This window comes from Pelophylax lessonae (genome assembly GCF_965119305.1).
Source record: "Pelophylax lessonae genome assembly, chromosome: 6".
NCBI lineage: Eukaryota > Metazoa > Chordata > Amphibia > Anura > Ranidae > Pelophylax > Pelophylax lessonae.
In genome coordinates this window covers 75,664,815-75,680,017 of record NC_138773.1, presented here as the reverse complement: position 1 = coordinate 75,680,017, position 15,203 = coordinate 75,664,815, and the positions used below count along the sequence as shown (strand labels likewise).

Sequence of the window (15,203 nt, the reverse complement as noted above, 5' to 3'; positions counted from 1 at the left end):
CTTGCAGATTTCTTTAGTTTGCATTAAAAAGGTAGTTCTTAGGCTCTCCTTTAAAAGAAATAGATGAGGGGCACACTGGTTTTGGCCATCCATGGACAGATAACTGCAACAGTATGTCCCCGTGAGGTCATTCATTACAAGAAATTGAAAAAGAATGGCTCCTGGGATGACTGGAAAATGAATCCTTCTTGGTTAGGAGCTGCCTTTGCAATTGAGTCTTGGGAGCTGGTGGGAAGGTCCTGCCCAGTGTCTCTGCTGGACTGCTGTGCGCTCTTCCGGAAAACTTTGCTACTCTTCCGTCTCGATGTTTCTGACACCTCAGTTACCCGTGCAGATTTAGCAGCTGCAAATTACAGAAAGAGAAACTAAACTGAAACTCCAAGTAGATGTAAAAGATCCTTTAGATCAGTCAAGTATTTATTAATGTGGATGGAGGAGTCTCAACCACTGGCCATTGTATTCAGCAGCCCCAGCATCCATGGCTACCTCAATACCCAAACAATGACTGCATCTGATGGAATGTAGTCACTGTTCAGTTGAGAATTTTCCAACAGACTCAGAGTGTTTTAAATCAACTATCATCAAGCCGGGTGGCACGGATAGGACCACTCTGACACAAATTGTGGCTGAATCAGTAGGAATCAGGCAAAATTTGATGCGTGTATGGCTAGCTTTAGGCAGGCCAAATATTATGCAATTTTCTTTCCTTTAACCACAGGTTAAAAGGAAAGAATATTGCTCGATTCCGCCATCAACAGTCAGCGTTGATAGGGGAATCCCTCCCACAGAGCGATTGTATTCCGACAGCACTGCCGCCGTTTGATCAAATGAAAAAAAAAAACTGGCAGACTGAAGTCAATCGATCAAATCAAATTTCTGTCACAGCAAAATCCCTCCTTTTACATCAGAATCCCTAGTCCCCCCTGACCCCTTCCTCTTCAGCCTCCCTACTTTCACATCAGAGTCCTCAGCTTCCCCCCTTCACATCAGTGTCCCTAGTTCACCTTCACTTTTACAAAGCATCCAAGTTCTGAGCCCCCCCCCCCCATTTCTTTACATCCAAGTCCTGAGCCCCCCCTCCTTCCTTTACATCAAAGTCCACAAATCCCCCCCCCACCCCTTTTCACATCAGAATGCTCAATTCCACCCTTAGTGTCAACCCCTATCTTTTCACATCAGAGTCCTCCAATATGTAAACAAGGCTGCAGCCATGAGCTTGGTGTCATTTTATTTAGTGAAAGTGATACAGGTGGTTTTACAACCGCCCGATCAATTTTACAGTGAAGAAGTGGGCCAACCCTCAATAATGTTTGGGGCTCTAAAGTAATTTTCTAGCAAAAAAATGCTGATTTTAACATGTCAATGAAAAACATAAAAAATGCTCTAGGCGCAGTTACATTTTTTTTTTGCCCAAAGAGAAGTGTAATTTAAAATCCATTTTTACTGTCAAAGCAAATAAGAGATTTTAATTGGTCTTGTTATCAAAGATACTTCCATAAGCTGCTCAAACAAAGAAAATCTTGTCTGGTTCCTGATGGAACCACCTGAAGTTTGAATGGGGGTAGCTCTGGAACTCTCCTGTCCAATATGCTAAGATCTAAAAACTGAAGGAGTCAGATAAATTATCGGCTGAACAGTGACTGCATCCATTTAGATGAGGTCACTGTTGGGCTATTCTGACAGCTGCGGGTGCTGGCTCTCAGAACACAATATTCATTAGAGAAGATTCTTCCATCCACAGAGAGTGGCTATCCTTACATACCAATTTTTAGTTTGATTCACTAGGTTATTTATCATTGATCTCTTTTTATTTTTTTTCACCTCTAATGAGAGACACACAGTATCTCACAAAAATTAGTACACCCCTCACATTTGTGTAAATATTTTATTATATCTTTTCATGTGACAACACTGAAGAAATGACACTTTGCTACAATGTAAAGTAGTGAGTGTACAGCTTGCATAACAGTGTAAATTTGATGTCCCCTCAAAATAACTCAACACACAGCCATTAATGTCTAAACCGCTGGCAACAAAAGTGAGTACACCCCTAAGTGAACATGTCCAAACTGGGCCCAAAGTGTCAATATTTTGTGTGGCCACCATTATTTTCTAGCAGTCCCTTAACCCTCTTGGGCATGGAGTTCACCAGAGCTTCACAGGTTGCCAATGAAGTCCTCTTCCACTCCTCCATGATGACATCACGGAGCTGGTGGATGTTCTATTCCTTGCGCTCCTCCACCTTTCGTTAGAGGATTCCCCACAAATGCTCAAAAGGGTTTAGGCCTGGAGACATCCTTGGCCAGTCCATCACCTTTACCCTCAGCTACTTTATTAAGGCAGAGGTCATCTTGGAGGTGTGTTTGGGGTTGTTATGTTGGAATATTGCCATGTGGCCCAGTCTCCGAAGGGAGGGGATCATGCTCTGCTTTAGTGTGTCACAGTACATGTTGGCATTCATGGTTCCCTCAATTAACTGTAGCTCCCCAGTTCCGGCAGAACTCATGCAGCCCCAGACCATGACACTCCCACCACCATGCTTGACTGTAGGCAAGGCACACTTGCCTTTGTACTCCTCACCTGGTTGCGGCCACACATGCTTGACATCATCTGAACCAAATATGTTTATCTTGGTCTCATCAGACCACAGGACATGGTTCCAGTAATCCATGTCCTTAGTCTGCTTGTCTTCAGAAAACTGTTTGCGGGCTTTCTCATGCATCATCTTTAGAAGAGGTTTCCTTCTGGGACCACGGGCATGCAGACCAATTTGATGCAGTGTGCTGCATATAGTCTGAGCACCGACAGGCTGACCCTCCACCCCTTCAACCTCTGCAGCAATGCTGGCAGCACTCATACATCTATTTCCCAAAGACAACCTCTGGATAGGACACTGAACACCTGCACTTAACTTCTTTGGTCGACCATGGCGAGGCCTGTTCTGATAGGAACCCGTCCTGTTAAAACGCTGTATGGTCTTGGCCACCGTGCTGCAGCTCAGTTTCAGGGTCTTGGAAATCTTCTTAAAGCCTAGGCCATCTTTATGTAGAGCAACAATTATTTTTTTCAGATCCTCAGAGAGTTCCTTGCCATGAAGTCCCATGTTGAACTTCCAGTGACCAGTATGAGAGAGAGTGATAACACCAAATTTAACACACCTGCTCCCCATTCACACCTGAGACTTTGAAACACTAACGAGTCACACGATACCGGGGAGGGAAAATGGCTAATTGGGCCCAATTTGGACATTTTCACTTAGGGTTGTACTCACTTTTGTTGCCAGCGGTTTAGACATTAATGGTTGTGTGTTGAGTTATTTTGAGGGGACAGCAAATTTACACTGTTATACAAGCTGTACACTCATTACTTCAAATTGTAGCAAAGTGTCATTTCTTCAGTGTTGTCACATGAAAAGATATAAAACAATATTTACAAAAATGTGAGGGGTGTACTCACTTTTGTGAGATACTGTATGTAGGCTGCCAATACTGACCTTCTGAAAATACTTGCTGTCTTGTTGACTCTCTGGCTTCAAAACATCTTTAGTCAATGACCTAGAACACTTACTATATGTACACCAGGAAAGCCAGAACTTCTACTCTGCCCACTTGTTTCAGGTCAATAATCTAAAATTATTAAAACATAAGTATCCATGTGAAGGCCAAGCAACCTGCATTTTCACAGGTTAGGCACTGTTTCATAGAGGTTTTCCACTCTTAACACAAGATGGAACTATTCCGACATTTTTTACCGAAGTGTTGTGCTTTAAAAGTTTTAATCAAATACATATCAACAGTGCTGATTTTTGTAAAGTCCGAGCATAAAAGTAGACCAATCAAAATCCTTTATTCATTTTGCTGGTGCAGACTCAGGAATGTAATTTGATTTCCTATTAGTTGTAACAGATTATTACTCTATACACCCTCTCTGGTTTTCATAAATCACCTCAGTGGGTTACCCACCTGCCTGCATCAGCTTTAGCTGCTTCTGTCTCTCTTCTTCCATCTTTTGTCGATAATCGCCAAACATTGTGCGCATCACTTGCCGTTTCTTAACCAATGCCACTTTCTCGCTACGCAGTGTTTTGATGGCACGCATTGCTTCTTCCACTATAAAAGAGAAACTCAGGATCAAAAACAAATATTCATAACAAAAAACAAAGACAGGCAGATTAAGCTGTATTTTTGGGGGCACAAGACCACCATGACAAGTTAGTAGAACTTAAAGAAAATTTCCACTCTCCTGTGGAAAAAATAAAGTCACAAAAACTGTAGCTGTTGACTTCACGATCCAGCGGTGTGCTCACCCCAGCCAGTTTCAGTTTTCTTTCCCCGGCATCTTAACTATGGGCACCCGGCTGTGACAGTTTGCGGCTTCACAGCCCGGGAGCCCACTTCCAATGCATGAGCAATGATGGGCATAGTGAATGGTCAGTCTTCTGTGACGGTGGTCACTGTGGTGTGTCCCAGAAAGAAGACTACGGGGGGGGGGGGGGAGGAGAACTTCCGACCCCCCCGCTTATCAAAAGGGCCAATTCTTTAAGAGGAGTGGGGGACAAGTCCTTAAAGCACAACTTCCCCTTTTGGGAGGAGCGACGCTTTAAAAATTCTTCTACCGGAGATTTGCATTTTTTTCTCTTGCCTGTAGAAGCAGCGCAATGTAACCTAAGTGTCCGTGCACATTAGGGTGTTTAAAGGCTTAAAAAAAAAAAAAAAATCACAAGTGGGTTTTTGAGAGGAATTTTCAGACAGAAAAATGCTAAAAACGCACGTAAACATGCCTAAATGTGGCATTTAGGCACATTTGGCATTTTCAAGTGTACACTGATTATAATGAGGAATAACCACAGGGTAATGTTTTGGAAAAAAGACTTATAAAAAGCAAATGCCCATAAACTCTTGTGCAATACGAGCTACTATAAGCATCTGTTATGCTGTTTTTTCTTGCATTGGTTCTGGCATTTTTTTCTGCTCCTAGTGTGTATGGACCCATAGGGATGAGTAGAGCAATTCAGTCAAAATCGATTTTGCTAAATTTTGCTAAAGCAGAAACTCTCGATTTTCTTCATTGAGTTGGTTAGATAAAATTTGTGGGAAAACAAGTACCAATATCTTCTTTATGTAGAGAGGGTGGGGTTTTTGGAGTATATTTAAAGCAATTTCATTAATTTAAGTTAGTGTTCTTTGTATCTGATTTTTTCCTGTTTTTGAGCATTTTATTCCATTTTCTTTTATACCGTCGCTTTTAATGTTACTGTTTTTAGGCTTTTTTTTATAATTAAATTGCAAAATAATCAGGCTGATAAAGAGTTTTGTCTCCTGGCACAAAAATTATAGTTGAATGGAGTTTCCCTACCCCTTAGAAGCCACTTAAAGCTAATTTTACCATTAAAACTACTGATAACCCCTTTAATTTTACCGTCTCCACTGACTAAACTGATTTTGCTAAAATATTAAAATTCCATTAAAAGAGAAGCTTGGGGATTTAAAAAAAAAATGTATACTTATCTAGTAAATGCATTTTAAATGAATAAGTTTTACCTGAAGCTTTTTTTGTAATTCGTATGATATGATGCAGAACAAGAGAAAAACTATAGTAAAACAAAGCAAAGGAATTCTCAAACTTGAGCCATTAAACTAGCGGTTGTCAACTTATGAACTAAAGGGGGCCTCAAATGCAGCCCCTGACATCACCAAATGGCCACACGTAATGTTCAATATATGTAATGCTTGAGGACTGTCAGAGACTTCAGACCTAATAGAGCAAATGAGGGTCAGAGGATGTGGACAAGCTACATTTTTGGCTGGGGATATGCTGCAGAAGACAAAAGTGGGAACATGCTACATGAGGCTAATAGAGATCAATGCTATTACCCTAATCAATGTATTGTAAAAATAAGCATGTTATAAAAGAGATTTCGCCAAGATATTGGCAAGCTACATTAGATGACAATTGTGATGCACATTACCAACAATTAGATCTAATGAGTGCTATACAAACTCAATAAAAGGAAGTTTGCAGGCCCACTCAAGGTTTCATTAGCTCTACGTGGGACAGGCTTCTATGTGCAATTAATGTGGTTAATGAATGTGGTTTATCATCTTTTTTTCTAAATGGGTGACCTCTTTATGAGTTCCTCCATCACACTGTATTTTTGTAATTCTGGTTTGTTGGTTAGAAAAGTTTGTATAGATTCTGAGATATACGGAAACCAAAAAAGTCCCTTTTTCTAGAGATTAAACTTTACACCTTTTCAGCCCAGTGCATCATGCAGCAAGGACAATCCCAACTTCAACCTTTATTTTGGTTTGGGCAGAAAACTGTCGAGACAGGAAGAGATAGGAAATCTCCCCAAACAAAATAGGATCAGAAAATTCTATGGCAGTTGGAGTAATAGAATCTCTTGGGTTTTCATGGTTCAAAATGGCATACTGTGAGGTTAGGGAGATTGCCCAGGTACCCAGACACTGTCATTCACTCACAAGAAGGACTTTTGCCTTCTTCTCATTGTGCAGGCATGAGTGACCAAGGAGTCAAATGGCTTGGGGTGTTCTTTGGGGGCTTGCTGAAATTTGGTGTGGGAAGATCTGAATGCCCTTTCAACCTGATATGATTTTGTGTCCGTGCCTCGAATGGGTAGCATGTCTGCTTTCTCCAAACCTGGGGAAGAAACCAGAGTTGCCCCCAGTGACTCTGCTGATGGCTGATGGTCTCCAGTTTGCTGCTGAACAAAGATTACTATCTAAATGGGTCTTGCACCAAGCCTGGTTTTATATTCAATCCGCCACCCATGGCTTCAGCCGTGAGGCCCTTTTCTCCGTGAAGGAGAAGAGCATGGATCTTGCTGCACAGTGGATTTTGTCCAGAGCTCTTCCATCTATAAAGTCTGCCATTAAGTGCCTTGACAATACTTTCAGGCTTCACTTTCTTGGTGACCTTTCCTTTATGTTATCTGACCATATTAGTGAACGTTTTTCTCTGTGTTTTTTGACCATGCCCATGAGGGACTTGCTACAGATGTTAATCCGATGGTGTCTACATGCTCCTCCTGACAACTGGTATGTTTTCTTGAAGTCTTGATTCGTTTTTGTTTTAAAATAAATAAATAAATAAAAAACATGAAATAATATAGCGTCCTCCATTGGTAGACTAACATTGCTGGCTAACCTAACCACAGTTCCATCCACTACTGGGTTCCCATCAAAGGTGGCCACGTCCGAGTCTGTCAATAAGGAGGGCTTTATCTGGCAGTCCTAAAGCACTGGATTTTTGTTTGTCTTCTTCTTTTACTCCTTTATAATAAAATGTACTTCCTCCATTATTCCTAAATTTCCACAGTAATTCAGGGATTGTTGGGAACCTCTTCTGGCTCTTCCCAACAAATCGTTTGCTTGACCACAAAAATAAAGAGCTCAATGAGGGTGAAGTTGAAGTCTGTATATACCACATCAGTCTTCATCTTCTCCTCTTCCTCACGATCAGAAAGTTCTCCTTCCTCTGGAATTGGCGGTTTTCTCCTCAAGATAGGGAACTAACAAAGGGGATGAGGCTTGGGTTGTCTCTGAAGGTTGCTCAGCTATAGAAGGATATGCATGTGACCGCCTGGGTATGAAGAGCCTAGCTCAGTGATGGCGAACCTTGGCCCCCCTGATGTTTTGGAACTACATTTCCCATGATGCTCAACTACACTGCAGAGTGCATGAGCATCATGGGAAATAAAGTTCCAAAACACCTGGGGTGCCAAGGTTCGCCATCACTGGCCTAGCTCATGACTTAGCACAAGCCAGAGATCATCCTCCTTGCTTTCACCACTACTGCCCCTGGCTACCTCTGTCAAAAGGTATTTTCATATACTCTTGTATGGTACAGCTAGTTTACCACAGGTTATGCAGCAACTCTTCTGTGGGAGCAAATAGCAGGCAGGGAAATTTTTGTGGCAATTGACTGAAACAGGATCTGTAGTGCTCATTTAACAGTGGGATCTATGCGTTTTGAATAGGATCTTTGACTCCTTTCCCACGGTGAGTTCCTGCCAGTGAGGCGTGCCGGACTAAAATAGAGATCCTGGTTAGCACCTTTTTAGTTCAGTTTTATTTTATTAAAATTTTGCATCAACAATAACAAGTGGTACAGAAATAAAAAGGAACACCAAGGTGTTAGAAAACATTCTCTAACAATGTTGAAATGCATACACGAAGGGTGTCATAACAACACACGGTTTACAAGTTAAGAAGACAGACCAAAACAAAAAAGTCAGGCAACACCATCTCGGTGCTTCTAGCAGGTAACCAAAAAAAAAGACAATAGCACTGCCAGATAAATTTGGAGTCCCCTTCCTCATGAATCAGGGAGTCCGATGCGACCAGTCAACTGATAGATTCGCTAATTGGCAAAGGGGTCATATTCTGCAAGGAGAGAGGGAAAAAATAGAGAAGATGAAGAAGGGTAAGGAAAGAGGCAGGGAAGGTCTATACACTTCCATCATGGCTCACTAGATTCTGTTGGGAGGCCTTTAGTAATCCAAGCCTGGAAGGCTGCGTAGAATTAAAATAAAAACCACGAGGTTCAACTTTGTTTAAAAACTGTTCTTTCCTATGTGTTTCCTGTGACAGTAGACGTTCAAAGTCCCTGATGAAGTCCAGCTCATTAGCTACCATGTACCTGGTGCTGGAGGCCAATAGAGAGAGAGTGGGCTTCCCTTGGGGCTAAGTTCCAGACCCCGAGGGTGAAACAGGAGAGGTCAGGCCCAAAGTAAGAAGAGTCGCCTGCTGGACTGTGTGCAGGAAGTTCCAGAGTAAAGCTGGTGTGTTGGAGTAGGATCAGCAGACAGGTGGCGCCCATGAGATGTTTGCAGGTCTAGGATAATGCGGAGACTGGAGCGTGGTCAGACGGAAGCCAAGGTCAGGAGCCAGGTGGGTATCAGAGCAGATGTGGTCAGGTGGATAGCCGAGGTCAGGAGCCAGGTGGATATCAGAGCAAACGTGGTCAGGTGGATAGCCGAGGTCAAACGCAGGAAGCAGGCAGCAGACCGGTCAAGGACAAGCCGGGTCGGTAACCGGAAACACAGGAACAGGAATATCACAGAGATAACGCACTGGAGGAGCCGAAGATCAACCAGCAACTGCAGCCACTGACAGGCTTCCTTATAAAGGCCCACTGGTGCCAAAACTAGGCTGGGGGCATGCAAGCCTGAATGCCAGTGCGCCTGTGAATTCTGGCACGCATCCGTGAGCGCACCCCTTTCGCCAGTGTGCATGCGTGTGCGCCGGTGAGTATTGTTTATGCGCCATTGCGAATTCCTGCAGACTTGATAGGTCTCAGAATCACAGAGAGGAGTACCAGTATAGGTGACAATGGGATGTGGGTCACCATAAGCTTACAATAAAGAGTGAGGATTTGCAACCAGAATGCTTTAATGGGGGGGACAATCCAACCAAATGTGGAACATAGTGCCTTTAGCGTCATGGCAACGCCAACAAGTATCCGCGACTGTATGATTGAATTGGTGGAACACGGATGGGTGCCAATACCACCTGGTGACGAGTTTAAACCCTTTTTCCAGTATCTTGGTTGCCAGTAAATGAATGCAACTTTTTGATATCAAACCTTCTACCTGGGAGAGGACCCCCTTACCTATACAAACCATGCAGATCTTTTTTGTGTGGTGATTGCATGGCGCTGGACAGCTGCAACAAAATGATGCTGCTATTGATACCGTGTTAGTAACCACTGTGTAGCCTCAAAGCAAAAGACGACTTGAACGTAGGATCCTTGTCAGAGCTTAGTCTGAAATACAAAGCTCGAGTTACAGGCATGCTGTGGAAGTGTGCGCTGGCCGCCAGCTTTTAAAAAGTCTTAGGCTCTGCCCAATGGGGGTTATATATGGTGATAAAAATCTGAAAAAGATTTGAACTCTTGCCCATATCCAAAACTAGAAAAAAAATTTTGGCCTAAGTTAGATTACAAAGTATATCCTCCGTCAGCTTATTGGGACACACAGAGTATATATCAAGGTTGTCCTAATCAGAGAATTAATCAAAATAAAAAAAGAAGAGGATATACTTACTTTGTTTGGATGTTGACTTCTGTCGCTGTAGTCCTATTTCTAGCTGTTCCACACACCAGTCCAGCTCCCTCTGCAAGTCGCTGGCTCCCAACTGTGACATGAGAGGTAACAGGTTACTTTGTAAAATAAAATATGAACAAATTTGCATACACGCCAACTGGTTTTAGTTCTACATCATAAATCTCCACGTAATATTCTTATAGCATTTATGAATGACTTTCTAAAGTCAGGATGATGCTTAAAGCAACCAACTGCATTAAACTTTTACTCACTGAGAAATATGAAAGTTCCAACTAGCACTGCTTTAGTTTATTTTTTATGAATCTGAAAGCAGACAGGGTCACTCGTTCTATGGCTCTTATGTAGGTAAGCGCCTTGGGCTTCTCCCTACTACCAGCCCCATACAGATTTTTAATTGAAATGCACTATATATTTTTTTTTTTTTTATCCAGAAAAAATAACTTTATTGAGAAAAGCATAAAATAACAATGTCAAACAGTTCACTTTACTTTTTGCACATAAAACAGTTACTGTCAGTAATAGCAAATTCTACATAGTAAGCGTCAATGAAATCACCACCAATACACGCCTATTTCTCCGTCAGCGACATCACCCAACATTAAGCGTCAGTAACCTAGCCATGATCAGGTCCACCGGAGCCAGCCCATAACTTTTCATAACTGTGTTGATATATAACTTTTTCCATTTGTAATGCATTGCCAACATTGGTTATCTATATCGATTCCCCAACAGTAGGGGGATCCTCGGACTTCCAATGTATTATTATCAACTTACGAGCGTAATGTGATTCTCCCACTGAAATTCGTCCAACAGACTAAGTTCTGTTTTAGGTCAAGAGGGACAGATACCTGGAATACCCTGTTCAAGGTCTCAACCACTCCATGCCAAATACAGATGCAATTTTGGGCAAAGGCACAATATCTAGATCAGGCATGTCCAACCTGCGGCCCGGAGGCCACATGCGCCCCAGAACCCCAGGCAATGCGGCCCACTGCCCCCTGCCAATTTTTATTTTTTTTTGCTGGGAAGGAAGGAAGTCAGGTCAGGGGCATGGCCACAGCGGCTTCCAACTAACGGTAGGCAGAGGCTGCCTTGGAGGGGGGGGGGGGGGGAGGCGAGCATGTGCAGTGTTTCTGACTCTTACCACCATGACCACTTCAAATCACTGGAGTAGTCATGGTGGTTAGAGTGTTTCTTTAATATCTCTCAGAAGACGTAAACCTCTGTATACTGATTCCATTTCATTTCATCATCCTCTAGTTGTGTTAAATTAGTGCGGGGGGTGCGGCGGCATGGGAAGGGTGCGGCGGCATTTTTTTACTTATATACCTTAACTATAGTATATATTTTATATGCGGCCCGAGAAAATTTCTCTACACTCAATGTGGCCCCGAGAAGCCAAAAGGTTGGACACCCATGATCTAGATGCTTCTTACTCCAGTGAGACTAGGTTAGTTCCAGCATTTACTTTCTTTCCATTCCATGCATCTACTCGGCTGAGTATATTACCTTATAAAAGTCTTTATTGCTCTTTTAAAAAAACACTTTTGATCATTTAAAATTTACATTGCATTTATTATTTGCAGAGAGCGGGTACCTAACAACAGGTACCTGCTCCGACTTCCTCACGCTCCCTGCACCCTACGTGCAGCTTCCTGTACCGAGTGATCTTGCACATGCACAGTAGGGAGAAGGCTGCGATTCTTTAGGAGTAACAGTTGGCTCCCATATCCGAAATGATAGAGCCAAGGACTTGCAGCGGTAAGAACACCGTGCTTCAGGAAGACAGAGCTAGATCCCAGGCACTGATAAGTATCTTATTTTTAAAGTTTTATTTTGGTCTTAGTTGTATTATTTGTAGCTGTGGACTTTTCCTTATTGATTATTTTTTTTTTTTTTTTTTTAGGCCCCTTTCAGACATAGGGACCATTCATTTAAAAATGGATGAAGTATTCATCAGTTTTTCCTCCGTTTTCCATCCATTTTTCATTCATTTTTTTTACATCAACTACCAATGGAAAAATGGATGAAATACTGACCATTTGTCAGTTTACATCCGTTTTTCGTCTGAACCATTTTTTTTAACAGAAGAAAAATAGAGCATTAATCAGTTAAAAAAAAACTGATGATGATGGATGCAGATGTAAACTGATGTAAATGGATGATAGGAATGCATTGTTGTTTTTTTTTAATCCGTCTACGGATGGACAAACAGACAGCATGTGTGAAAGGGGCCTAAGACTGAAGTTCCTCTTTAACAACTTGCGGCAGGTCGGCTCTGTCCCGTGAAACGACATACCTGTACGTCGGTTCGCGGGACCGCTAACGGGGACGCGCACGCCCATTCGTCACAGGGGAAGCCAATTTGCGGGTCCCACAGTGAGAAAGCACCCCCTTGGGACACATTTAACCCTTTGATCGCCCCTGATGTTAACCCCCTTCCCTGCCAGTGTAATTACTACTGTAATCAGTGCTAAAAAATATGCACTGTTACTGTACTAATGTCACTGGTTTCCCTAAAAGGGTCAATAAAGTTAGGGGTCCGATCTGTCCACCGCAATGTCACAGTCACGCTAAAAATCGCTGACCACTGCCATTACTAGTAAAAAAACCAAATAAATAAAAATAACATAAATCTTTCCCCTAGTTTCTAGACACGATAACTTTTGCGCAAACCAGTCAATATACACTTATTGGAATTTTGTTATTTTTTTTTTTATTAGGAATGTTCTATAGCAGGAAGTAAAAAAATATATATTTTCTTTTTTTTTTCAGAATTGTCGCTCTTTTTTTGTTTATAGCGCAAAAAATAAAAATCACACAGGTGATCAAATACCACCAAAAGAAAGCTCTATTTGTGGGGAAAAAATGACATAAATTTTAATAGGGTACAGCGTCGAACGACTGTCAGTTAAAAGAACGCAGTGCCGGATGGCAAAAATGGCCTGGTCATTAAGGGGGTAAATCCGTCCGGTCCAGAAGTGGTTAAAGTAGGAAGTCAAAAGTTGACTGGTTCTCTTTACGCTCCTAAAATGAACAGTTTTAGTCTTGAAATGCTCACCGGTTTTTAGGTCTGACCGGCTACTGCTCCATTCTCACCGCTTCTTTGCAAAAGCACAGATGAGGTTTTATGTACGGAAGACAGACTCTGATTGGTTGTTTAGGAGATGACAGCCAATCACAGTCTCTACTCCACACAAAACCCACCTTCAGCCCGCTCCAGGAAACGGACTACAATTGTTAGTTTTACCTTGGGCACAGTAATGGGCTCCAGTAAACTAAAAATCAACTTATGCCTTTACGTCTGCTTTAAGAGGTGTCATGATCCATCCCTGAAATATTACTAGAATGATTTCCTTTATTTGTATAGCACTGACATATTAAGCAACATTTTACAGAGAAAATGGATTCATTTAGATTAGTCCTGGATAATGATGGACTCATGCAGTCACATATCCACACAGAAGGACCAATTTTGATCAGTCGCAAATCTATCAGAATGTGTCTGGATTGTTAAAATAAACTAGAGCTCCCAGACAAAACATATGTAATCTCTAGGACCCCCCAGAGCAGCAATTCAGGAGTGCACACAATGCACCCCTGTGACTGCATGGATATTTTCAATTAGAAATTGATTATTTTTTTATTAGCGAAAAATCTCTGCACTGTGAATTGAAGACCAGGAGTTACTCAAATGAGCTCCTAAATTCTTCTTTCTCAACCCAGAATCCAGCACTTAAAGTGAACCTAGGTTTGTCCATGAAAGGAAATGAACAGTTTTCCACCCCCTAGCCGCACATACCCACCTTCTTTACTTTAACCTGTTCAGCCATCAGGAGAAAAGAGAATTGCCTTGTTCTTTTGAATATGTGACTCACTTCACATCATTCCACGTGACAGTGCTGGTGATTGACTGCTCAAACACCCAGTGCAGTCACATGAAGGACAGATGCCTCAGCCATGTGTAAGCTCTAGGGATCGACCGATTATCGGTGAAGCCGATATATATCGAGGGCCGATATGCACTTTCCCTGATATATCAGAATCGCCCCCGGCGGTTACCGATATTGTCGTGACGTCATCGCGTATGTTGCGCCACGCGCCTCCGCGCACTAGGACAGCTTCTGCCTTCTTAGGCCACCTCCCTCAGCCTCGTCTGGAGTCGGGACACTGAGTGTACGTACACTACAGTCACAGTGAACGCACAGTGTGTTTAACACAGCTGCCACGGCCACATACTGGAGTCTGGAGACGGACTGTGAGTGATTCTACAGTGCAGTCACAGTGCACAGTGTGTTTAACACAGCCGCCGTGGCCACAACACCTACCCACAGCTGCCCGGTGCCAGCCGCCACCCACAGGCCTGTACCAGCCAGCCAGCAACAGGCCCTGCCTGTACCAGCTAGCCAGCCACCACACAGAGTGCAAGTCTGCCAGCCACCCACCACACAGGGTGCCAGCCAGCCAGCCACCCACCAAAGGGTTCCAGCCACCCACCACACAGTGCCAGCCAGCCACCCGCCACAGGGTGCCAGCCAGCCACCCGTCACAGGGTGTCAGCCAGCCACCCGCCACAGGGTGTCAGCCAGCCACCCGCCACAGGGTGTCAGCCAGCCACCCGCCACAGGGTGTCAGCCAGCCACCCACTGCACCACAGGGTGCCAGCCAGCCACCCACTGCACCACAGGGTGCCAGCCAGCCACCCACCACAGGCACAGGGTGCCATCCAGCCACCCACCACAGGCACAGGGTGCCAGCAAGCCGCCAGCCAGCCACCCACCACAGGGTGCCAGCCACAGCCATTTTTTTTTTAAGCCTATATTCAATTTCAGTAGTGTCTTTCAAATTTCAATGGAGATGGATGCAGATAGAAAAATCAAAAATGTGGTCTGGGACTATTTCTCATCTCCATCTCCAGGAAAAGCAGCAGCACTGTGCAACACGTGCACAAACAATGTAAACAAGGGATCAATAACTGCAAAAACCAAAAATACTTCAAATCTTTGGGCCCATCTAAGAGTTCATCATGTTAAATTGTATCATGCAGCGCAGAAAAAACTAAACGAATCACAAGGAGAAACATTACTATCCCAGGCAACAATAACCGATGTGTTTC

The 15,203-nt window shown here is 43.2% G+C and overlaps 1 protein-coding gene across 1 annotated transcript in view; it reads right to left on the bottom strand.

Moving 5' to 3' along the window:
* Positions 1–57: 57 nt before the first annotated feature.
* LOC309558976 (UPF0488 protein C8orf33 homolog) overlaps positions 58–15,203 on the bottom strand; it is a 42,822-nt gene continuing 27,676 nt past the window's right edge. The window contains exons 5-7 of the mRNA XM_082262083.1: positions 10,067–10,157; positions 3,963–4,109; positions 58–343 (exon numbers count right to left, since the gene is read on the bottom strand). Coding sequence (XP_082118209.1) covers positions 135–343; positions 3,963–4,109; positions 10,067–10,157 — 447 coding nt within the window. The 3' untranslated portion in view covers positions 58–134. The remainder of the gene's footprint in view (positions 344–3,962; positions 4,110–10,066; positions 10,158–15,203) is intronic.